Below are 24007 nucleotides of genomic sequence, written 5' to 3' on the forward strand. Positions count from 1 at the left end.
ATGATCCACATGGAAATTGCCTTCTTAGAAAACCAAACTGTTGCTGAATTTTTCCTCCTTGGCTTCTATGACATCCCTGAGCTGCATTTCCTTTTCTTTATTGTGTTCACTGTTGTCTACACCTTCATTGTCATAGGGAATATGCTGATCATTGTGGTAGTGATTAGATCCCAGAGGCTGCACACGCCCATGTACTTCTTTCTGGCTAATCTGTCCTTCCTGGAGATCCTCTATACATCCACAGTGGTGCTGAAAATGCTGGAGGGCTTCTTGCAGGAGGCAGCCATCTCTGTGACTGGTTGCTTGACCCAGTTCTTCATCTTTGGTTCTCTAGCCACAGCAGAATGCTTCCTACTGGCTATTATGGCATATTATTGCTTCTTGGCAATTTGCTACCCACTCCGCTATCTACTCCTGATGGGGCCTAGATGGTGCATGGGGCTGGTGTTCACAGTCTGGCTGTCTGGCTTCATGGTAGATGGATTGGTTGTGGTCCTGATGGCCCAGCTGAGGTTCTCTGGCTCCAACCACATCAATTGCTTTTACTGTGGTTTTGATTTGCATTTCTCTGACTGCTAGAGATGGTGAGCATTTTTTCATGTACTTGTGGATTGATTGTATGTCCTCCTCTGAGAAGTGTCTGTTCAAGTCCTTGTCCCATTTGTTGATTGGGTTATTTGTTATCTTATTGTCTAATTTTTTGAGTTCTTTGTATACTCTAGATATTAGGGCTCTATTTGAAGTGTTAGGAGTAAAGATTTGTTTCCAGGATGTAGGTTCCCTATTTGCCTGTCTTATTGTTTCTTTTGCTGAGAAAAAACTTTTTAGTTTGAGTAAGTTCCATTTGTTGATTCTAGTTATTAAATTTTGTACTACGGGTGTCCTATTGAGGAATTTGGAGCCCAACCCCACAGAATGTAGATCGTAGCCAACTTTTTCTTCTATCAGACACCGTGTCTCTGATTTGATATCAAGCTCCTTGATCCATTTTGAATTAACTTTTGTGCAAGGCAAGAGAAGGGGATTCAGTTTCATTTTGTTGCATATGGATTTCCAGTTTGACCAGCACCATTTGTTGAAGATACTATCCTTCCTCCATTGCATGCTTTTAGCCCCTTTATCAAATATAAGAAAGTTGTAATTTTGTGGATTGGTCTCTGTGTCCTCTATTCTGTACCATTGGTCCACCTGCCTGTTTTGGTACCAGTACCATGCTGTTTTTGTTACTATTGCTCTGTAGTACATTTTGAAATCTGGTATTGCTATACCTCCAGATTCACACTTCCTGCTAAGAATTGCTTTTGCTATTCTGGATCTTTTGTTTTTCCATATGAATTTCATGATTGCTTTATCTATTTCTACAAGAAATGCTGTTGGGATTTTGATTGGCATTGCATTAAACCTGTAGAGTACTTTGGGTAATATCGCCATTTTTATGATGTTAGTTCTGCCTATCCATGAACAGGTACATTTTTCCATTTTCTAAGATCTTCTTCTGTTTCTCTCTTTAGGGTTCTGTAGTTTTCATTGTATAAATCTTTCACCTCTTTTGTTAGGTTGATTCCCATGTATTTTTTTTTTGAGGGTATTGTGAATGGAGTGGTTTTCCTCATTTCCATTTCAGAAGTTTTGTTGTTGATATACAGGAATGCCTTTGATTTATGCGTGTTGATTTTATATCCTGCCACTTTGCTGAATTCATTTAATAGTTCTAGTAGTTTCTTTGTAGACCCTTTTGGATCTTCTAGGTATAGAATCATGTTGCCCACAAATAGTGATAATTTAAGTTCTTCTTTTCCTATATTTATGGCTTTAATTTCTTTTGTTTCTCTAATTGCTCTGGCACGTATTTCAAGAACAAAATTGAAAAAAAGTGGTGAGAGAGGGCATCCCTGTCTTGTTCCAGATTTTAGAGGGAATGCCTTCAGTTTTTCTCCATTCAGAATGATGCTAGCCTGAGGCTTAGCATAGATAGCTTTTACAATGTTGAGATAAGTTCCTGTTATCCCTTTTTTTTCTAGTGTTTTGAACATAAAAGGATGCTGTACTTTGTCTAATGCTTTTCTGCATCTATCGAGATGATCATATGCTTCTTATCTTTAAGTCTATTGATGTGGTGAATAACATTTATTGATTTCCGTATATTGAACCAGCCTTTCACCTCAGGGATGAATCCTACTTGATCACGGTGCACTATTTTTTTGATATGCTTTTGTATTCGATTCGCCAGGATTTTATTGAGAATTTTTGCATCTAAGTTCATTAGAGATATTGGTCAGTAGTTTTCTTTCTTTGAAGTGTCTTTGTCTGGTTTCGGGATCAGGGTGATGTTGGCCTCATAGAATGAATTTGGAAGAGCTCCTTCTTTTTTCTGTTTCCTGAAATAGCTTGAAAAGTATTGGTATTAATTCTTCTTTTAAGGTTTTGTAAAACTCTGCTGTATACCCATCTGGTCCAGGGCTTTTCTTGGTTGATAGTCTTTTGATCGCTTCTTCTATTTCTTCCTTTGTTATTGGTCTGTTTAAATTGTGTGTGTCTTCCTGACTCAATCTGGGCAGATCATATGACTTAAGAAATTTATTGATATCTTCACTATCTTCTATTTTATTGGAATATAGGATTTCAAAATACTTTCTAATTATCTTCTGTATTTCTGTAGTGTCTGTTGTGATATTGCCTTTTTCATCCCGTATGTTAGTTATTTGAGTTCTCTCTCTTCTCTTCATTAGCATGGCTAAGGGTCTGTCAATCTTATTTATTTTTTCAAAGAACCAACTTTTAGTTTTATCAATTTTTTCAATTTTTTTTTTTGTTTCAATTTCATTGATTTCTGCTCTGATTTTAATTATTTCTTTTCTTCTACTACATTTGCTGTTGTTTTGCTCTTCCTTTTCTAGGGTTTTGAGATGTAGTGTGAGTTCATTTATTTGTTGTTGTTTTTTTTTTTCTTTTTTTTTTTTTTGAGGAATGAACTCCAGGAAATGAATTTCCCTCTTAAAACTGCTTTCATTGTGTCCCATAGATTCTGGTGTGTTGTGTCTGTATTTTGTTTATCTCTAAGAATTTTTTTTATTTTCTCCTTTATGTCTTCTGTAACCCATTGATCATTCAGTAACATATTGTTCATTTTCCAGGTGATGCAGGATTTTTCCTTCCTTCTTTTATCGTTGATTTCCAATTTCATTCCATTATGAACAGATAAGATGCTTGGTATTATCTTCACACCTTTATATTTACTAAGAGTTGCCCTATGGTATAATATATGGTCTATCTTTGAGTAAGATCCATGTTCTGCTGAGAAGAACGTGTATCCACTTGATGATGGTTGATATATTCTATATATGTTTTTTAAGTCTAGGTTATTGATTGTGTTATTGAGTTCTCTAGTTTCTTTATTCAGCTTTTGTCTGGAGGATCTGTCTAATGGAGAGAGCAGTGTGTTGAAGTCACCCATAATTATTGTGTTGTGGTCTATTTGACTCTTGATCTTGAGGAGAGTTTGTTTTATGAATGTTGCGGCATCATTGTTTGGTGCATACAAATTGATAATTGTTATGTCTTGTTGGTGGATGGTTCCTTTTAACAGTATATAGTTTCCTTCTTTATCCCTTTTGATTAATTTAGATTTGAAGTTGATTTTATTTGATATGAGTATGGCCACTCCTGCTTGCTTCCGAGGGCCATGTGAGTGGTATGATTTTTCCCAACCTTTCACCTTCAGCCTGTGTATGTGTTTTCCTATCACATGAGTCTCCTGAAGGCAGCATATTGTTGGATTTGTTTTTTTTTTAAAAATCCAGGTTACTAGCCTATGTCTCTTGATTGGTGAATTTAAGCCATTAACATTTAAGGTTACCATTGAAATATGGTTTGTACTTCCAGTCATGTTTATTTATTTATTTATTTTAGTTTGGCTAGTTTTTTCTCTTTGGTTATTTTTCTCCCCCTTTATTGAGATACCTCCCACTGTTACTTTTGGGTGCTATTTTTCAATTCCTCTTCTTGTAGTATTTTGCTCAAAATGGTTTGCAGTGCTGGTTTTCTGGCTGTGAATTCTTTTAACTTTTGTTGGTGAAATATTTTAATTTCATTGTCAAATCTGAAGCTTAATTTTGCTGGATACAGTATTCTTGGTTGGAATCCATTATTTTTCAGCATTTGAAATACGTTGTTCCAGGATCTTCTCGCTTTCAAAGTCTGTGATGAAAAATCAGCCGTTAACCTAATTGGTTTACCCCTGAATGTAATTGCCTCCTTTCTCTCATAGCTTTTAATATTCTATCCTTTTTCTGTATGTTGGATATCTTCATAATTATGTGTCTTGGAGTTGGTCTATTATGGTTTTGAATGTTTGGGGTCCTGTAGGCTTCCAGGATTTGGCAATCCATTCCATCTTTCATATCTGGGAAGTTTTCTAGTATTATTTCATTCAATAGATTGTTCATTCCTTTGATTTGAACCTCTATGCCTTCTTCTCTCCCAATGACTCTCAAGTTTGGTTTTTTTTTTTATGACATCCCATATCTCTTGGATAGATTGCTCGTGAATTTTAAGCATCCTTTCTGTGTTGACTATATTCTTTACAAGTTGATTAACTTTGTCTTCATTATCTGATGTTCTGGCTTCTACTTGATCTAGTCTATTTGTAATATTCTTGTTTGAGTTTTTTATTTGGTTTATGGTTTCCTGCATTTCTAGGATTACTGTTTGATTTTTTTAGGATCTCTATCTCCTGGTAGAGTTCCTTCTTTGCAATTTGAATTTGCTTATGCAATTCGTTTTCAAAGTATTCTTTCATTGTTTCGACTTGCTGTCTCATGACTTCTCTAAGATTGCATTCCATCTGAGTCAGGTATGCCTTGAGTTCTTTCTCTGTCCATTTTTCTGATGCCTCTAGGTTCTCCTATAGATTTAGGTTGTCCTGCATTGTTTGTAATCCTTTTTTCCCTTGTATTTTCATGTTGTTCATGTTACTTTCCAACTCTGTTTAACTGCTGTGTTTCTGTTTTCTCCTATAAATTTGTTTTGGTTTTGTATATCTCTGTGGTCTCTCCTTTGTGGTGGGAGATGATGCCTAGAAATGTTGGGCTTTATTGTACTTTAAATCTGATTCATTCAATTCATAAAAGGCTTCTAAATTCTGTATGCATATAGTGATCTGTTGTTTGGTCTTAGGACTTTATGTTTAGGTTAGGTGCTATGATGGTATGAGGGTTAGTATGTCTTGGCTACTTTGGAAGATTGTTCTACTGAAGGGCGATATTAAAAGGCGATTGGATCAGGGTGTTTAGTAGTAGCTAGGTATTTAGGAGCCCTATAGACAGCCTCAAAACATTACCCTATTTGCATTTAGACAATTACACTTAATGGAAGACGTAATGCTAGGGATGAAAGTTGGGGGGTAGGAAAAGGAAGGTGCTCTTAAAAAGAAAGAAGGAGAGAGAGATAGATAGATTAGAGGAGAATAGAAAGAACAATAAAACTTGAAATGGGAAAGAAAGAAAGAAGGAAAAGGGGAGAAAAGAAAAGAGAGAGAAAAAAAATGAAGTCTTAGAGATCCATTTTCTTCTCTTCCAGTAGGCGGAGCTGTGCCCTCTGAGCCAAGCTTCTGCCCTCTATGTGCCGACAGCAATCCCTGTAAGGCAGCTCCTGGGAGTCTCCCAATCCTGTTAGTCCAGAGCCGTTTCACTTCTCCAGCCCCTCCCCCCCTTCCTCCTTCCAGCCAGCCAGCCAGGTCCTGTTCACCGGAGGCGGTTCCCCAAGGATCTGGTTACACTTGCAGCCCCACCACGTGTCCTATTTCCCAAATGACTGAGCACTCTCTCTGTCATACATCTAAGCCCCAGTGCTGTGGAGTGGTGATCTGGGAACCAACAGTTTAATTTTTCCTGACCTCTTTGGTGGGCACCCCCCCGGAAACTGGCGGCTAATTCCTTGGGTGTCAATTCTGGTGGTAAGGGGAGTTGGGGATCGGGAATCTGCTTCCCTACAGACACGCCCCCCGGAGAGGTTTCCCGGCTGATTGTATCTGGGTGGGGTGGGAGTCACACACCTGCTAAAGTGGATTCCACTGGGAAGGAATTCCGTTGGCCGAACTCCGGTGACGTCACCTCTCTGCTATGGCGGGCCCCAGGCTCCTTGCCGGAGTGTCCGAAGGGAGGGGTGGGACTGGTCTGTCTCTGGTTGGTTTCAGTTCCCAGTTCGCTATTTCATGAAGGCTTGTCTAGAGACCTCTTCCTAGAGTCCCTGCGCCACTCCTGCTGAGCTGCGCCTTGGAGGCTAGCCGCCCAGTCGTGGGGGCCGCGGGCCGGTGGCTGATGGTCACCGAGTCGCACCGGCAGCGGCTGGTGGGTCTGGACCTCTGCGCCGTGTGGCGGAGATTCACTTGTCTGGGGCAAACTGTCACCTCCAAAATCCTACTAATTCCCGGCCGGTCTCTCTTCAGTGGAATTTTGCTAGGACTTTCTCAGCAGGTAGAATCTAAGCGTATCAATGCGTCTCTCTGACCCCTTATTGAGGAGGTACTGAAAGCGCTGCCTCCCCACCCGCCGCCCTGTTGGATCTTCCCAACATTTCACTTTGATCCTTTCAAATTTATTTATACAGTTCTTAAAAAATAAAAAGGGCCTCTTATACAAACTGTTTTTAATTCACTAATTCTTACTAAACCATTCATTTTCCCTACACTAACGAATAGAAATCATCATCATCTCTAATATCTGCACATAATTCCTTTCCAAAATTGTAGCATATCTGCCAACCATTAAGCTATTTTTGCATGTTTAGATTATTTCCATTGTTAATTAGTATTTATACATTCAGGTGAAAAACATATCTTTACAGTAATTGAACAGTATTTGGTCAAATAAGGGTATCTAGCAAAACACACACCTTGATCATTAGTGAGCATTGCTATTATCCCCTGATGGTAAAAATATCACATTATGAGAGGATTATACCCTATAGTTGGCAAATAACCTTAAGTCATGGTAGCATCAGAGTTCTCCATTTGTACTATTTTTCATCTTTAACTATTATACAAATAGCTATTAACTCCTCCTAAGTTGCCTTCCTGACAACTAGATGTTCAAATCTAAGACAATGCCTTTATGGTGCCTTGGTTACTGAAGTATGTTGTAATCATGTTCATTTCCCTTAAGAACAAGTTTTTGGATGATCTCTAAAATTGAGTCAGGATTCATCTGCGCACATTAAATTCTGTAAATTATATAAAAATCTTAAAAATTATTTATAGTAATCATTTTTAGTTTAGTTTTCTTCTTTCGTCTTTGAATTTTAAAATCATTTCTGTTTCTTAAAAAAAAATTGCCATTGAAACTCTTTTTTTTTTTTTTTTTTTTTTATTTTATTTTATTTTTTTTTTATTGTTGGTTGTTCAAAACATTACATAGTTCTTGATATATCATCTTTCACACTTTTCTTCAAGTGGGTTATGAACTCCCATTTTTAGCCCATATACAGATTGCAGAATCACATCAATTACACATCCATTGATTTACATATTGCCATACTAGTGTCTGTTGTATTCTGCTACATTTCCTATCCTCTACTATCCCCCCTCCCCTCCCCTCCCCACCCCTCTTCTCTCTCTACCCCCTCTACTGACCTTCATTTCTCCCCCTTGTATTATTTTTCCCTCTCCCCTCATTTCCTCTTGTATGTTCTTTTGTATAACCCTGAGGGTCTCCTTCCATTTCCATGCAATTTCCTTTTTCTCTCCCTTTCCCTCCCACCTCTCATCTCTGTTTAATGTTAATCTTCTTCTCATGCTCTTCATCCCTACTCTGTTCTTAGTTACTCTCCTTATATCAAAGAAGACATTTGGCATTTGTTTTTTAGGGATTGGCTAGCTTCACTCAGCATAATCTGCTCTAGTGCCATCCATTTCCCTGCAAATTCTATGATTTTGTCATTTTTTAATGCAGATTAATACTCCATTGTGTATAAATGCCACATTTTTTTAATCCATTCGTCTATTGAAGGGCATCTGGGTTGGTTCCACAGTCTTGCTATTGTGAATTGAGCTGCTATGAACATCGATGTAGCAGTGTCCCTGTAGCATGCTCTTTTTAGGTCTTTAGGGAATAGACCAAGAAGGGGAATAGCTGGGTCAAATGGTGGCTCCATTCCCAGCTTTCCAAGACATCTCCATACTGCTTTCCAAATTGGCTGCACCAATTTGCAGTCCCACCAGCAATGTACAAGTGTACCCTTTTCCCCACATCCTCGCCAGCACTTGTTGTTGTTTGACTTCATAATGGCTGCCAATCTTACTGGAGTGAGATGGTATCTTAGGGTGGTTTTGATTTGCATTTCTCTGACTGCTAGAGATGGTGAGCATTTTTTCATGTACTTGTTGATTGATTGTATGTCCTCCTCTGAGAAGTGTCTGTTCAGGTCCTTGGCCCATTTGTTGATTGGGTTGTTAGTTATCTTATTGTCTAATTTTTGGAGTTCTTTGTATACTCTGGATATTAGGGCTCTGTCTGAAGTGTGAGGAGTAAAGATTTGTTCCCAGGATGTAGGCTCTCTATTTACCTCTCTTATTGTTTCTTTAGCTGAGAAAAAACTTTTTAGTTTGAGTAAGTCCCATTTGTTGATTCTAGTTATTAACTTTTGTGCTATGGGTGTCCTATTGAGGAATTTGGAGCCCGACCCCACAGTATGTAGATCGTAGCCAACTTTTTCTTCTATCAGACGGCGTGTCTCTGATTTGATATCAAGCTCCTTGATCCATTTTGAATTAACTTTTGTGCATGGTGAGAGAAAGGGATTCAGTTTCATTTTGTTGCATATGGATTTCCAGTTTTCCCAGCACCATTTGTTGAAGATGCTATCCTTCCTCCATTGCATGCTTTTAGCCCCTTTATCAAATATAAGATAGTTGTAGTTTTGTGGATTGGTTTCTGTGTCCTCTATTCTGTACCATTGGTCCACCCGCCTGTTTTGGTACCAGTACCATGCTGTTTTTGTTACTATTGCTCTGTAGTATAGTTTGAAGTCTGGTATCGCTATACCGCCTGATTCACACTTCCTGCTTAGCATTGTTTTTGCTATTCTAGGTCTTTTATTTTTCCATATGAATTTCATGATTGCTTTCTCTATTTCTACAAGAAATGCCTTTGGGATTTTGATTGGCATTGCATTAAACCTATAGAGAACTTTTGGTAATATCGCCATTTTGATGATGTTAGTTCTGCCTATCCATGAACAGGGTATATTTTTCCATCTTCTAAGATCTTCTTCTATTTCTCTCTTTAGGGTTCTGTAGTTTTCATTGTATAAGTCTTTCACCTCTTTTGTTAGGTTGATTCCCAAGTATTTTATTTTTTTGAAGATATTGTGAATGGAGTGGTTGTCCTCATTTCCATTTCAGAGGATTTGTCGCTGATATACAGGAATGCCTTTGATTTATGCGTGTTGATTTTATATCCTGCCACTTTGCTGAATTCATTTATTAGCTCTAATAGTTTCTTTGTAGAGCCTTTTGGGTCTGCTAGGTATAGAATCATATCATCTGCAAATAGTGATAATTTAAGTTCTTCTTTTCCTATTTTTATGCCTTTAATTTCTTTCGTCTGTCTAATTGCTGTGGCCAGTGTTTCGAGAACTATGTTGAACAGAAGTGGTGAGAGAGGGCATCCCTGTCTTGTTCCAGATTTTAGAGGGAATGCCTTCAATTTTTCTCCATTCAGAATGATGCTAGCCTGAGGCTTAGCATAGATTGCTTTTACAATATTGAGGTATGTTCCTGTTATCCCTAGTTTTTCTAGAGTTTTAAACATAAAGGGATGCTGTACTTTGTCGAATGCTTTTTCCGCATCTATCGAGATGATCATATGGTTCTTAATTTTAAGTCTATTGATGTGGTGAATAACATTTATTGATTTCCGTATATTGAACCAGCCTTGCATCCCAGGGATGAATCCTACTTGATCATGGTGCACAATTTTTTTGATATGTTTTTGTATCCGATTCGCCAGAATTTTATTGAGGATTTTTGCATCTAGGTTCATTAGAGATATTGGTCTGAAGTTTTCTTTCTTTGAAGTGTCTTTGTCTGGTTTAGGTATCAGGGTGATGTTGGCCTCGTAGAATGAATTTGGAAGTTCTCCCTCTTTTTCTATTTCCTGAAGTAGCTTGAAAAGTATTGGTATTAGTTCCTCTTTAAAGGTTTTGTAAAATTCTGCTGTATACCCATCCGGTCCCGGGCTTTTCTTAGTTGGTAGTCTTTTGATGGTTTCTTCTATTTCCTCAATTGATATTGGTCTGTTTAGGTTGTCTATATCCTCCTGACTCAAACTGGGCAGATCATATGACTTCAGAAATTTATCGATGCCTTCACTATCTTCTAATTTATTGGAGTATAAGGATTCAAAATAATTTTTGATTATCTTCTGTATTTCTGAAGTGTCTGTTGTGATATTGCCTTTTTCATCCCGTATGCTAGTAATTTGAGTTCTCTCTCTTCTTCTCTTCGCTAGCATGGCTAAGGGTCTGTCGATTTTGTTTATTTTTTCAAAGAACCAACTTTTAGTTTTGTCAATTTTTTCAATTGTTTCTTTTGTTTCGATTTCATTAATTTCAGCTCTGATTTTAATTATTTCTTGCCTTCTACTTCTTTTGCTGTTGTTTTGCTCTTCTTTTTCTAGGATTTTGAGATGAAGCATGAGATCATTTATTTGTTGGTTTTTTCTTTTTTTAAGGAATGAACTCCAGGCAATGAATTTTCCTCTTAGAACTGCTTTCAATGTGTCCCACAGATTCCGATATGTTGTGTCTGTGTTTTCATTAATCTCTAAGAATTTTTTAATTTCCTCCTTGATGTCTTCTATAACCCATTGATCATTCAGTAACCTATTGTTCATTCTCCAAGTGATGTATGCTTTTTCCTTCCTTCTTTTATCGTTGATTTTCAGTTTCATTCCATCATGATCAGATAGGATGCATGGTATTATCTCTACTCCTTTATATTGTCTAAGAGTTGCCCTGTGACATAATATATGATCTATTTTTGAGAAGGATCCATGTGCTGCTGAGAAAAAAGTGTAACTGCTTGATGTTGGGTGGTATATTCTATATATGTCAATTAAGTCTAGGTTGTTAATTGTGTTATTGAGTTCTATAGTTTCCTTATTCAACTTTTGTTTGGAAGATCTGTCCAGTGGCGAGAGAGGTGTGTTGAAGTCTCCCATGATTATTGTATGGTGGTCTATTAGACTCTTGAACTTGAGAAGAGTTTGTTTGATGAACATAGCTGCACCATTGTTTGGGGCATATATATTTATGATTGTTATGTCTTGTTGGTGTATGGTTCCCTTAAGCAGTATGTAGTGTCCCTCTTTATCCCTTTTGATTAACTTTGGCTTGAAATCTATTTTATTTGATATGAGTATGGACACTCCTGCTTGTTTCCGAAGTCCATATGAGTGATATGATTTTTCCCAACCTTTCACCTTCAGCCTATGTATGTCTTTTCCTATCAAATGCGTCTCCTGTAGGCAGCATATTGTTGGGTCTTGTTTTGTGATCCATTCTACTAGCCTGTGTCTCTTAATTGGTGAGTTTAAGCCATTAACATTTAGGGTTATTATTGAGATATGGGTTGTTGTTCCAGCCATATTTGTTTATTTATGTTAGTAAACATGGTTTGTTTTCCTCTTTGATTATCCCCCCCCCCTTTACTGTCCTACCTCCCACTGTTGGTTTTCATTGTTATTTTCCATTTCCTCTTCCTGTAATGTTTTGCTGAGGATGTTTTGAAGAGATGGTTTTCTAGCTGCATATTCTTTTAACTTTTGTTTGTCGTGGAAGGTTTTAATTTCATCTTCCATCCTGAAGCTTAATTTCGCTGGATACACAATTCTTGGTTGGAACCCATTTTCTTTCAGTGTTTGAAATATGTTATTCCAGGATCTTCTAGCTTTCAGAGTCTGTGTTGAAAGATCAGCTGTTATCCTAATTGGCTTGCCCCTAAATGTAATCTGCTTCCTTTCTCTTGTAGCTTTTAAAATTCTCTCCTTATTCTGTATGTTGGGCATCTTCATTATAATGTGTCTAGGTGTGGATCTCTTATAATTTTGCACATTCGGCGTCCTGTAGGCTTCTAGAATTTGGGATTCTGTCTCATTCTTCAAGTCTGGGAAGTTTTCTCGTATTATTTCCTTGAATAAATTGCTCATTCCTTTGGTATGGAGTTCTATACCTTCCTGTATCCCAATGACTCTTAAGTTTGGTCTCTTAATGTTATCCCATATTTCTTGGATGTTCTGCTCATGGTTTCTTAACAATCTTGCTGAGCTGTCTATGTTCTTTTCAAGTTCAAATACTTTGTCTTCATTGTCTGATGTTCTATCTTCTAAGTGTTCTACTCTGCTGGTAGTACTCTCAATTGAGTTTTTAAGTTGGTTTATTGCTTCCTGCATTTCTAGGATTTCTGTTTGTTTGTTTTTTATAACCTCTATCTCCCTGTATAGTTGATCCTTTGCTTCCTGGATTTGTTTGTGTAATTCCTTGTCGAAGTGATCTTTCATTGTCTGATTTTGCTGTCTAATTTCTTCCTTGATACTCCATATCATCTGAAGCATATATATCCTGAATTCTTTATCTGACATTCCATCTGCTGCAGCTGTTACCTCTTCTAAAGTTGAGCTGACCTGCATTGCTTGTAGTCCTTTCTTTCCTTGTCTTTTCATACTGCTTGCGTTTCTTTCTTCTTGGTGAAACTGTTGTGTTTTTGAAAGTTTTTCCCCCCCTATATATTTATATTGCTCTTGTATAGTTGAAAAGTCTCCCTTGCAGGTGCGGGCAGGGGCTCAGCTCTGCCCCTCCTCCAATTGGTGTGAGGTGTCTACCACGCCCGCGGACCCCTGGGCCTGATCCCCCGTTCTGTCGCAGGTCTGCCTACCTTGCAGGTGGGGGCGGAGGCTCTGCCCTACCCCTCCTACCACGCCCAGGGACCGCTAGGCCTGATCTGCAGGTTGGTCGCAGGTCTGCCCACCTTGCGGGCTGGGTGTCAGTTCCGCTCCGCCCCCACTCCAATTGGGGTCACTTGACCACCACACAGGCGGGCTGCTGGGCCTGATCTGGGCGCGGGCGAAGGCTCTGCTCTGCCCCTACTGCAGTTGGGATGAAGTGTGTACCACGCTGGCAGGCCGCTGGGCCTGATCCACCGGTCTGTCGCAGGTCTGCTTACCTTGCCGGCGCGGGCGGCGGCTCTGCCCTGCCCCTCCTACCACGCCTGCAGACTGCTGGGCCTGATCTGCAGGTTGGTTGGTCGCAGGTCTGCCTACTTTGCGGGTGCGGGCGGCAGCCCCTCTCCTCCCCTCTGGCTCGACGACAAAGCGAGAGAGACTCGGGTATCTGTGACTCACCCTCCCTACCAGGGGACCAACTGTTTCCGTCGCCACTGGCACCGATGAAGTTTTCACCTCGGCCGCTCTCCGATGACATCAGATCTCTGCCATGCTGGCATCCCCTGTTCTATGGCTGAATCCCATTTTCTTCTCTTCCAATAGGCGGAGCTGTGCCCTCTGAGCCGAGCTTCTGCCCTCTATGTGCTGACAGAAATCCCTGTACGGTGGCTCCTGGGAGCCTCTCAATCTTGTTAGTCCATAGCCCTTTCACTTATCCGGCCCCTCCCCCTGTTCCTCCTCCCAGCCAGCCAGCCAGGTCCTGTTCACCAGAGGCGGTTCCCCAAGGATCTGATTACACTTGCAGCCCCACCGCGTGTCCTATATCCCAAACGATGAACACCCTCTCTGTCATTCAATTAAGCCCCAGTGCTGTGGTGGGGTGATCTGGGAACCAACAGTTTAATTTTTCCGGACCCCTTTGGTGGGCACGCCCCCAGAAACTGGCGGCTAAGATCTTGGGTGTCGCCGCTGGTGTTAAGGGGAGGTGGGGATCTGGAATCCCCTCTGCTTCCCTACAGACACGCCCCCGGTGGTTTCCTGGCTGCTTGTATCTGGAGGGGGTGGGAGTCACACACCTGCTAATGTGGATTCCGCTGGGAAGGAATTCTGTCGGCGGAACTCTGGTGATGTCACCACTCTGCTATGGCGGGCCCCAGGCTCCTTGCCGGAGTGTCCGAAGGGAGGGGTGGGAATGGTCTGTCTGGTTGGTTTCAGCTCCCGGTTTGCTATTTCATGAAGGCTTGGCGAGAGACCTCTTCCTAGAGTCCCTGCACTGCTCCTGCTGCGCTGCGCCTCGGAGGCTATCCGCCCTGACGCGGGGGCCGCGTGCAGGCAGCCGACAGTCGCCGAGTCGCGCGGGCAGCGGCTGGCGGGTCTGGACCTCTGCGCTGCGTGGCGGAGATTCACTCGTCTAGCGCAGACTGTCACCTCCAAAAATCCTTCCAATTCCCGGCCGGTCTCTCTTTAGTGGAATTTTGCTAGGAGTTTCTCAGCAGGTCGAATCTAAGCGTATCCATGCGTCTCTCTGACCCCGTTGTTGAGGAGGTACCGAAAGCACTGCCTCCCCTCTCGCCGCCATGTTGGATCCCCCCGCCATTGAAACTCTTGATGAAAATATCACATATCTTCTTTTTAATATTTTATAGCAAATACCTCTAAAACCAAATTTTGGTTGTTCTGGAGTGTTTATAAATTTTTATGGTATGCACAGTTTGCAAAAAGAATTCTTTGATCTGTATTATGTGCTAATAATTATGGATGAAGAATTTGAAAACATTTTTATGAAAGGAAATAATGCATTTCATAGAGTTATTAAGGAATTAAGTGCCATATGGGACAGTCATGTGTGGAGGGCAGAAGTCAGATGGGTGCTCAGAGTCTAGAACAGGTCTGAGAATGTGGAGTGAGAATTTTCAAAACTTCTGAGACATAATCTGGTAATTTTAACTTCTAACCTAGACTAAAATATTTTGGAAAACCTGTCTAGTGTTAGACTTAACTTCTAAATTTTTTTAGAAACCAGGTACCTTTCAGAATTTGCAATCAGAAAATAGCTCTGAATATAAAGTATGTTCATGCCAAATTATGCCACTATTGTCATGCATAGGGTTGAGCATGGATGTCACCACGGTATAGAAGATGGCTAGCAGTTTATCCATTCCTGGTGAGTGGCTAGCCTTGGGCCTCAAGTAGGTAACAGATCCTGAGCCATAGAAGAGCATTAGTACAAGTAAGTGGGAAGAACAGGTGGAGAGAGCTTTCCGGCGGCCCTCAGGGGAGGGCATGACCAGGACTGCTGCTAGAATTCTGCCATAGGAAGCAATGATCAATAAAAATGGGCTGGAAATGCAAAGGATTGCCACCACAAAGACCGCAGCCTCATTATGGGATGTATCCCCACAAACAAGTGCCAGGATAGGTGGGAGATCACAGAAGAAGCAGTCTATCTCACAGGGGCCACAGGAGTCTAAGGAGAAAATATAATTGGTTTGGCCCAAGCCTACCATGCATCCCAGTGTCCAAGAAACCACTGCCAATTGGGCACACACCCCACGACTCATTTGTGTTGCATAGTGGAGTGGGGAACATATGGCCATATAGCGGTCAAAAGCCATGGCTGCCAAAAGGCAGCACTCACTGATAGCAAATAATGTAAAGAAAAACATCTGTGTGGCACAACCCTCCCGAGAGATTCCTCGGGCCTCACTCACAAGGCTCTGCAGCATCTTGGGTATGACAGAGCAAGTGTAGCCAATCTCTAGGAGAGACAGGTTGGCCAGAAAGAAGTACATGGGGGTATGAAGGACTGGGTGAGTCCAGATGGCAAGGGCTATGGGGGCATTGCCCTTCAGTGATGCGAGGAACATGAGTAGGATAAGGGTAAATAGAAGGAAACACTGTTCAGTGATGTCAGAGAATTTGGCAAATGCAAAAACGTTTTACAAACAAGCTGTTGTCCTGCCAGGAGGAGCAATTGAGGCTCATGTCCTGTAAAAAAGAACAGCAGAGTAACCGGAAGGATTCTTCAGATGAGGGAAATAGAACATTGTATGATTTCTGAAGAACTCAGAAGGAGAAATTTCTTACCTGTGATTCTAAAGTTCAGAAATTACTACTCATTCTCATACCTTTTTAAACCAAATCCTTTTCTGTGTTCACCACTTCAGTTGATTTCCCCAAAATGTACTTAGCTACCAAGCAAGAAATGGAAAAAATGTTAATTACATTTCGATTCTCCATGCCTTCCTTTAAAAATCAGTTGTCAAATGCTACCAAATGAAAGTCCTCATTTCTCTCCATTCCTATTCCACTGATGTTCTTTCTTTACTGGTTTATTCACCAAATTTTAAGTTCAGACTGTATTGTATTTACTCTTGTAGGCATTGGGGTTAGCAATGAACAAAAAACATTTCTCTGCAAATAAGGCTTACACTTTAGTGAAGGAAAACAGAAGTAAATAATTGCTGCAATGTATAGAGTTAAAACTAGAATATGTTGTGGTGACTGTCCAAGTTTAAATTGCTGATGGGGGGAGGGTCCTTGAGAATGAGAAGCATGAGCTGAGATGTGAAAGAGGAAGGGCAGTCTTGCAAAGGCTGCATCACAGCCAGAGACATTGTATCTACGCTGTACTGCTGAGATAATTACAGTTCTGGAATTAATTTCTTCATCTTAGTATTTTTCATCTTCCATTCTTTATATACCAAAGCACTTTTGCTAAATGAAAATTATCATTTCCTTCAAGTTAAAGTTCACATTTCTTAATATGATTAATGAGAATCTAAGAATCAGGTCACTTACAATTAGTAGATTTTTTTTTTTTAAATCTCATTCCTTACTCAGGTGGACCTTATGTTACAGTTTCCTCAAACTGCTTGCACCATTTAATACATAACTGGCTTGCATATATTTTGTTTTCTTTGTGCTAATTTTTATCTGGGGCCTTGGTAATTGCCTTCCTGATTATTTACCTGGTCAACTGCCTTTCTATGTTTAAATTCCAGAATAGCTTTGTCTCCTCTCTAGAAGCCCTTCCTGACCTCTGCCTTTCTTTGTTCGTATACTAGTCAGTTACATCCCGCCCATCTGCATTCCCATCACCCTATAACTGCTTTGATAACACATACACCATTCTGTAATGTTGGTTTGCTTATTTGAGAGTAGCCTTAGACAAAGACACTGGTATGGGATTTTATTAATTTATTTGCTTTTGTTTACCATTATATCTCCCACTCTTACCAATCAGCAAGTTCTCATGTGACAAAAAAGGTTTTAATTCTTAGCTTTACCCTGACTACCTACACATATTCTAACCAATTTTGCATATTAGGTTTCCTGAAGTTCATCTGATCTCTCTCAACTATCTGAAATGTGACAGTTATTTTTTTCTGAATCTGATAATTACCAAATTTGATGAGATATTCCTTGCTCTTTTGTGGGTGTACTAAAGTTTGGATTGTTCATTTTGAAATGTCACTAACTAAAAATCTAAGCAATATTTTCCCTGAACAGGGAAGAGGATAAGGAGATATCAATTTGATTGCTCTATAGCCTGTCTTCTCATTGGCATAACCCAAGATCATGTTTAAGCTGTATTTTTAATATCACATCATTATTTATACCACATTTAAACTGGTATATTCAAACATAGGCTTTTAGAGGTACTAAATTATTTTGAGCAAAAAAAAGAATACTTGCATTTACAAAAATATGTAAAAGTGTACATTTTCACTTATACAAATATATATTTATACCTATGGGCAGAAACACATACACAAAAATATACACTGAGTGCTATGTGGTTAAGAATATTCTGGAGAGGGCTGGGGATGTGATTCAGTGCTAAAATGCTTGCCTGGCATGCATAAAGCCAAGTGTTTGACTCCCAGGACTGATGGAGAGGAAAAAAGGAGAAGAAAAATAGTATGGAATTATTATATATGGGTTCAAATCTTAGACTATGCATCTAATGCTGGGTTAAAGATAACATTTACTTAATTTACATTTAGATTTACTTAATTTACATTTAGTTAATTTACATTTAGATGATAATATATTTTCCATGAAGTTGTTGGAAGGATTGAGTTAATTCCCATGAGCACTTAAAAAGTGATTAAATGCTCAAGCATTATTACACAGCATATGCACATATGTACACATATGTACATGCTCTGTCACAGTAGATTTACGTTGCATCTTCTCCCTTTGGAAAATTTTACATTACAATCTATAATATTTTCTCCTATTCATCAACTTCATCTTTTTCTCATGATTTTACTATTCATCTACCATCATGGAGAGATGAAAATCAAATAATATATACAAACAAACAATTGCCACTGGAATTTTATGCCCTGGACAAAAGAAGTTGTGCATTGTTGGTCATTTTTTAATTTTTTTTAAGTTTATTGTCCAAAAATCTTTGCAAATTTTCCAAAAGTTAAGTATGGAGAACAAGTAAACTGATAAAAATCTCTATTACATATGAAGCTGCAACTCTGTATAATTATATGATCTCACAATGAACATGGCTAGTATACAATTTTTTAACATTGAGTAGTCTATTAGGATGCATTAACACTTATCTGAAAGCTCTTATAAACACTTTTCCTTCAACTATGATTGATTTAAACATCTATATTTCTCATGTAGTAACACAATTCACTTAAGGCTGAGCCAAATAAAATTAAGATAATGGTTAACTTTTCTTTTTTTAAAACCACAAAGATTTTTTCAACTATCTTAACTCTTCAATAATAGGTTATAGGTTATGCAGTTACATAGAGGGCTCTGTGGAGATGTTGTCATCTTGTTTCATAAGTTAAATTTGCAGGTATTGTTCTTACCCATTGTATAGTCCTGCCTTTGGGAGGAACTGCAGTTTTCTTGAGGACACTAATGGAGAGAACAAGTGGTATGGTTCAGCCATAAAAAAAAAAAAATGTGACTATTTCTTAATCTCATGAAGATTTCCTTCCATGAATGTCTTTGTCGTATTTAGACTGTTACAGCAAATGCAAATCCTTATTTTGGAGGTGAGGGTCAGTCATATTGGGGAAAGGGAGAAACCAACTGGTGGATGGGACACAGCTTTATATAACAATAACACTTTTTGTAAAAGAATGTTTCATTTTCATTATTACCCATATATGGAGATTAATATGTTACAAAAGCTGTCAAAGGTCTTCAGAAGCAGCTTTGTCAAGCAACCAGAAAAATTCAGCATGCAAATCACCTTTGCCTCTCATCTTATACATTTTCTTAACTTAAAGTTTCTGGTTATTTCTTCATAAAGATAGGATGATCAAGCCCTTCTTATCTTTTTTGTTATGCTGTGTTGACTAAAAATTACAAAATTATAGAAGCAAAACATGAAAAAACAGTAAACAGTGGCCATTAAAAACGTAAAACATTCTGCCCTTTGAAGCTTCATGTTAAAGTATTCATTGGTTATTCTATATTCCATATTATTATCGATCTACAAAATAGTCTATATTAAGAGTTAGAATAAAGTCATTTAAATAGGTACTGTGATATAATATGAACATACAGCAATTCCATACATGATAGTAAATTATGTTTTATCTCTACTGCTATACAATGTTATAACGTAGCTGTTAAACACTGGTGAGGTTGTGAAGGTTTGAATCATGAAATATATTTTTTCATGGTAGTTGGATATATGCAAGAGATGAGGAAGGAGATACTTTTAATTGTTCAAAAAATAGGTCAATGATTGACTTCACATGCCACTTTACACAGCTCCAAGATTCAAGATAGATATACTCTTTACAGTTATTATTTGGAAATAATAAGGGAAAGCATATTCATTTTGGACTGGTGTCACATAATTATAAATATTAATTGACTGTCCCAGTGTATTATTTCATCTGTTTTTATCATGAAATATTTCTTTACTTCCTATCAGCCAAAGGAAAGTATATGCTATACTGTTAGATAATGCATCTGAAACACTTAGTACAGTGCTTTGCACCAGGAAACAGTCCATAAATGTTAACCTTCATTATTCTGCATTTGTTATTTCTAAAATGGTTTAATAGTGCATAAAATATGTAACAATTGTTCATGAAAAGATTATTAGGCACATGGTCTATTTCCACAGTTACCCCAGACTCACTTCATCAAGGTCTTAACAAAAACCAGTAGAATTGTTTTAGTACCTTATTGAATTGCCATGTGCAGGATAATTTGGGTATCTCCATTCCCCAACAATAAGATAAATATTAATTTTCTATGAAATAATTAGTTGTTTAGACCAACTCCCAGCTATTTTCTGAAAGAGGAATATGCCTCTGAATAAAGTTACACTTCTCAGAGAAGAAGACAGTAACTAATTAAAATAATGATGAGAAATAGAAATGCTTTAAGTATCAGCTATCCATTTTCACACTTTAATGTACTGTTTTCAAAAGTCCTCTATTCTTAACACATAAGCAATGATGCATTCCTTAAGTCACAAAATTTAATGGGAGAAGTAGCTGATTATTGTTTCTGATGAATATGCCCTGATTTTCTCTGTATTTCACCCTGAAATTCAGAGGATGTAAATCTTCCTCATCCTCATCTTTCAGATGGTGCATCTAGAAGCCTTTGTTGTAGGCATGGGCCATGTCTGATCTCAGGAAGATTGCATGTCTCCTGAGTACCTTGTCTCTCCTAGCAATGTCCCCAGGTACCTATCCACCCCACATGTACAAACTGGAGAGAGAAAAGCATACAGAGCCATACTGGTCACATGATAGTACTTTTGAAACTTACTTTTTCCTGAAAAACAATGGTTTATAAATATATAATACTTCAGTTCTCCTCTGCGTTCTGAATCCTTATCTTTACACTCTTCCCAAGGGACATAATTTTTTTTTGCACTGGAGAATGTCAGGAAGCAGTTTGATTCTGCCTCTTGAGAGTCGTCATGGACAGGTCTGTCTCTATTTGTAGGAAAATGCTGACATTCGGAAAGCAAAAGAAATAAACCTAAGAGGCAGACAAATTAATGGTTCAATATAATTAATAACATGTTAATGGTAACTGTCATTGCAAGCTATGTTTACAGTATGATATAAACTCAATTGAAATGTTATTTCAACCAATTCTTTGACCATTCTAAACTTTAATGTAAATTGATTATTTTTATTTTTATCTGAATTAATCATGCTATTAAACATTATTATGAAAATTATAGAATTTTCATTTCATAGTATGTTGAAGAAGTCAATATTCTGATTATAATTAATAATCAGATTGTATTATATTAATAAATTACATAATATTTTAGTAACATAACTTTTACAATGTGTCTATTTGTTTCTATTAAAAGTAAGTACAATAAGATTGAGTGTTAGAAGTATGTTTTAGGATGGTAAAAGAACCAGGCAAGGAACTGAATGATTGTTATTATAAAGAAAAGTGAGAAAAATACTGAAGATAGGACTTAAGTGATATAAAGGCAAATGCAAAACACTAGGGAAGAACAAAATGTCATTTAGATAGGAAATTTTCCTTATTATAACTGCAATAAATGTCCTCTTTTAAATTCCACAGTACATACTTATTGTTCCAATCCCACATATTCTAACTTGTACTTTTTTTTTTTGCATTTAATACTCCTGAATTAGAATCTGACTGCTTAAGTATGATTAAATGTAGTTTTTTTTGTTCTAATTAGTTATACAGGATAGTTGAATGTATTTGACATATTTTACATATATGGAGTATAACTTTTCATTCTTTTAGTTGTTTGTACATGATGTAGAATTACATTGGTTGTGTAATTATATATGTACAGAGGATAGTAATGTCCAATTCATTCTACTATCTTTCCTAATTCCATTCCCCCTCACTTCCCTTCATTCCTCTTTTTCTAATCCAAAATACTTCTATTCTTCTCTAACTCCTTCCCTTATTTTGAAATTAGCATCCAAATATCAGAGAAAACATTTGGCCTTTTTTGGGAGGGATGGGAATTGGCTTATTTCACATGGCATGATATTCTCCAGTTTCATCCATTTACAGGCAAATACCATGATTTCTTTCTTTCTTATATCTGAGTAATATTCCATTGTGTATATATACCACATAAAATATAGTTCATAACAGTTTTCATTCTATGAAGCAGATGAAGAGCCATGGGGATTTTTATTAGATTTATGAGGATTGGACAAAATAATTACCTTTTCTCACATTCTACTCCTTACTGATGGAATAATAAATTTACTTGTTGTGGCAAATACATTCAGTTAAATAACATATTTCTCAGATTTTCTTGTACTTGTAACTAATTCTGGCTAATAAGATGTGAATTGAAGTAGGCTGGATCCAGAAGGTTTTCCAGGGAAGGGAAATGCTTTATTGTTACCCTTCTTCATCCATCCACCTGCCTTGGAAAACAATATGATTGACTGAAGCTTCACTCAACACCTGCAGAATAAGAACAACTGCCAGAGTTAAGGGTTGTTGGCACATGAAGTTAGAAAATGGAGTCCCGACAAATTGGAATTGGGGCTTGAGATGTAAACTTTGTTTTTAAGGGTATTTTGAATTGTTCATTATGTACCCCAAAATGAACCATGTAGATTCAGAATTAACTTCTCCAGCAGGTGGTTGAATTAGAAAAGTAATTGTTCATACTATTTATCTTTCACTCAAGAAGTTCTCTCTCCCTCTTTGTTAGTACCAAAGAGCAAATATACTCGTTAGTACTTTCTAAAATAAGGACATTGATTTGTATAATATTAAATGCTACCCACATACTGAAGGAATGCTAAGGCACGTGGTCAATAGCAAGTTAAATTAATAAGGGGAATTTTTGTTAATGGAGAGCAGAGAGAAAGTGGAAAGATGAGTGAAGAAAACAAAGGTAAATTTTCAGAGCTTCCAAATATGGTTGTGTACTTGGTGCATTGCACATAGTTGCCCAATTAATAATTGATACATGACTAACAGGAGTTCTATCATTGTCCTTTTATTCCCTAAAATATTTTAGGTTCCCTTATTGATACATACAACTAAATGTTTTATGTAGCAGTAAAGTTCATTAACATCTATTCAATTTGATAATATATTAAAATATTTCTGATAATAGAATAATTTTTAAAGTGTGATAATGAAAAGCATAATAATAATTACTTTAAAAAGTAATCAACATTACTAACCAACTAGTATGTGTTCATTCTGAGACATTGATAGTTTTGGCCTATTTAATTGGATCATGGTGATTATCTTCTGGTTAATCATTTGTGGATCAGTATTCAAATACAGGCAGTTGTGTTTAAAAGCATGAAGTGTTATTCATTCACTAGGGCTAAATTTAAAATCCTTTAGAAATTCTGTAATTCATTTAATTTGTTTTTCTTCCAGTCTGAAGTGGGAACTTTTGAAGTTCTCTAACCCCATGCTTTCTTCAGAACATATCTCTGAGAAGGAAGGAACACGTGGCACACATGCTAATATTTCATCTTAGGCTTACAAAAGAGATAGTAAATCAGTCCCAGAATTTTATTTCATTGAATTTGGGCTTTTCCTCAGAATCCTCCCAAATTTGTACCTAACACAAAAATACTTCAGAGTCTCTTTCTTGGAATGCAGAGGACAGGATGGATTGTTTTTGTGGTGTTGTAATCGGCTGATGGTATTTCTCAATGTCTCTTTTGACCTCAGCTTCTTGGAATTACCTGGTTATTGCTGGTCTTAAAATGCTGATGGTAAATTGGAAAGGAGATTTTGGAAAATTTAAGGCTATAAGGCTGTGAAATTTTGGAAATACTTTCTTTTTATAGGTTTATTTGACTAAGGCAGTCTCTTTGAAAAATTTACCACAACAGATACTAAACCACTCTCAGGTTAGAGATCAATTTTGGTCAGATTTGGTATAATCTTACCGACAGTTTATTTGTACCATTTTAATTTAGCATACTGATAGTTATACTGCTATAGCCCCCAAAGATCCCTGCCATAATCATAGCAGCTTCTCACCTTGTCAGCACAATGTTTACAATGAAAGTCAGCAGAATTTCTACAGATAACTCATTTGAAGCTTCCTCTTTTTTGTAAAT

The 24007-nt window shown here is 37.8% G+C and overlaps 2 protein-coding genes across 2 annotated transcripts in view; one reads left to right on the plus strand and one right to left on the minus strand.

Annotated features, from left to right (window-relative positions):
• Positions 1-24007, plus strand: part of LOC114083594 (olfactory receptor 11A1-like) — a 42965-nt gene continuing 18958 nt past the window's right edge. Inside the window, exon 1 of the mRNA XM_071613846.1 lies at positions 1-513. Within this exon, the coding sequence (XP_071469947.1) occupies positions 1-513 (513 nt within the window). The remainder of the gene's footprint in view (positions 514-24007) is intronic.
• On the minus strand, positions 13783-15920 carry LOC114083597 (olfactory receptor 10C1-like). Its single transcript, XM_071613962.1, is given in 3 exon segments — positions 13783-14175; positions 15039-15868; positions 15870-15920. Coding segments are annotated over 3 exon segments (1053 nt in total). The 3' UTR covers positions 13783-14003.

Source organism: Marmota flaviventris, chromosome 6 (genome assembly GCF_047511675.1).
Source record: "Marmota flaviventris isolate mMarFla1 chromosome 6, mMarFla1.hap1, whole genome shotgun sequence".
NCBI classification, from domain to species: Eukaryota; Metazoa; Chordata; class Mammalia; order Rodentia; family Sciuridae; genus Marmota; species Marmota flaviventris.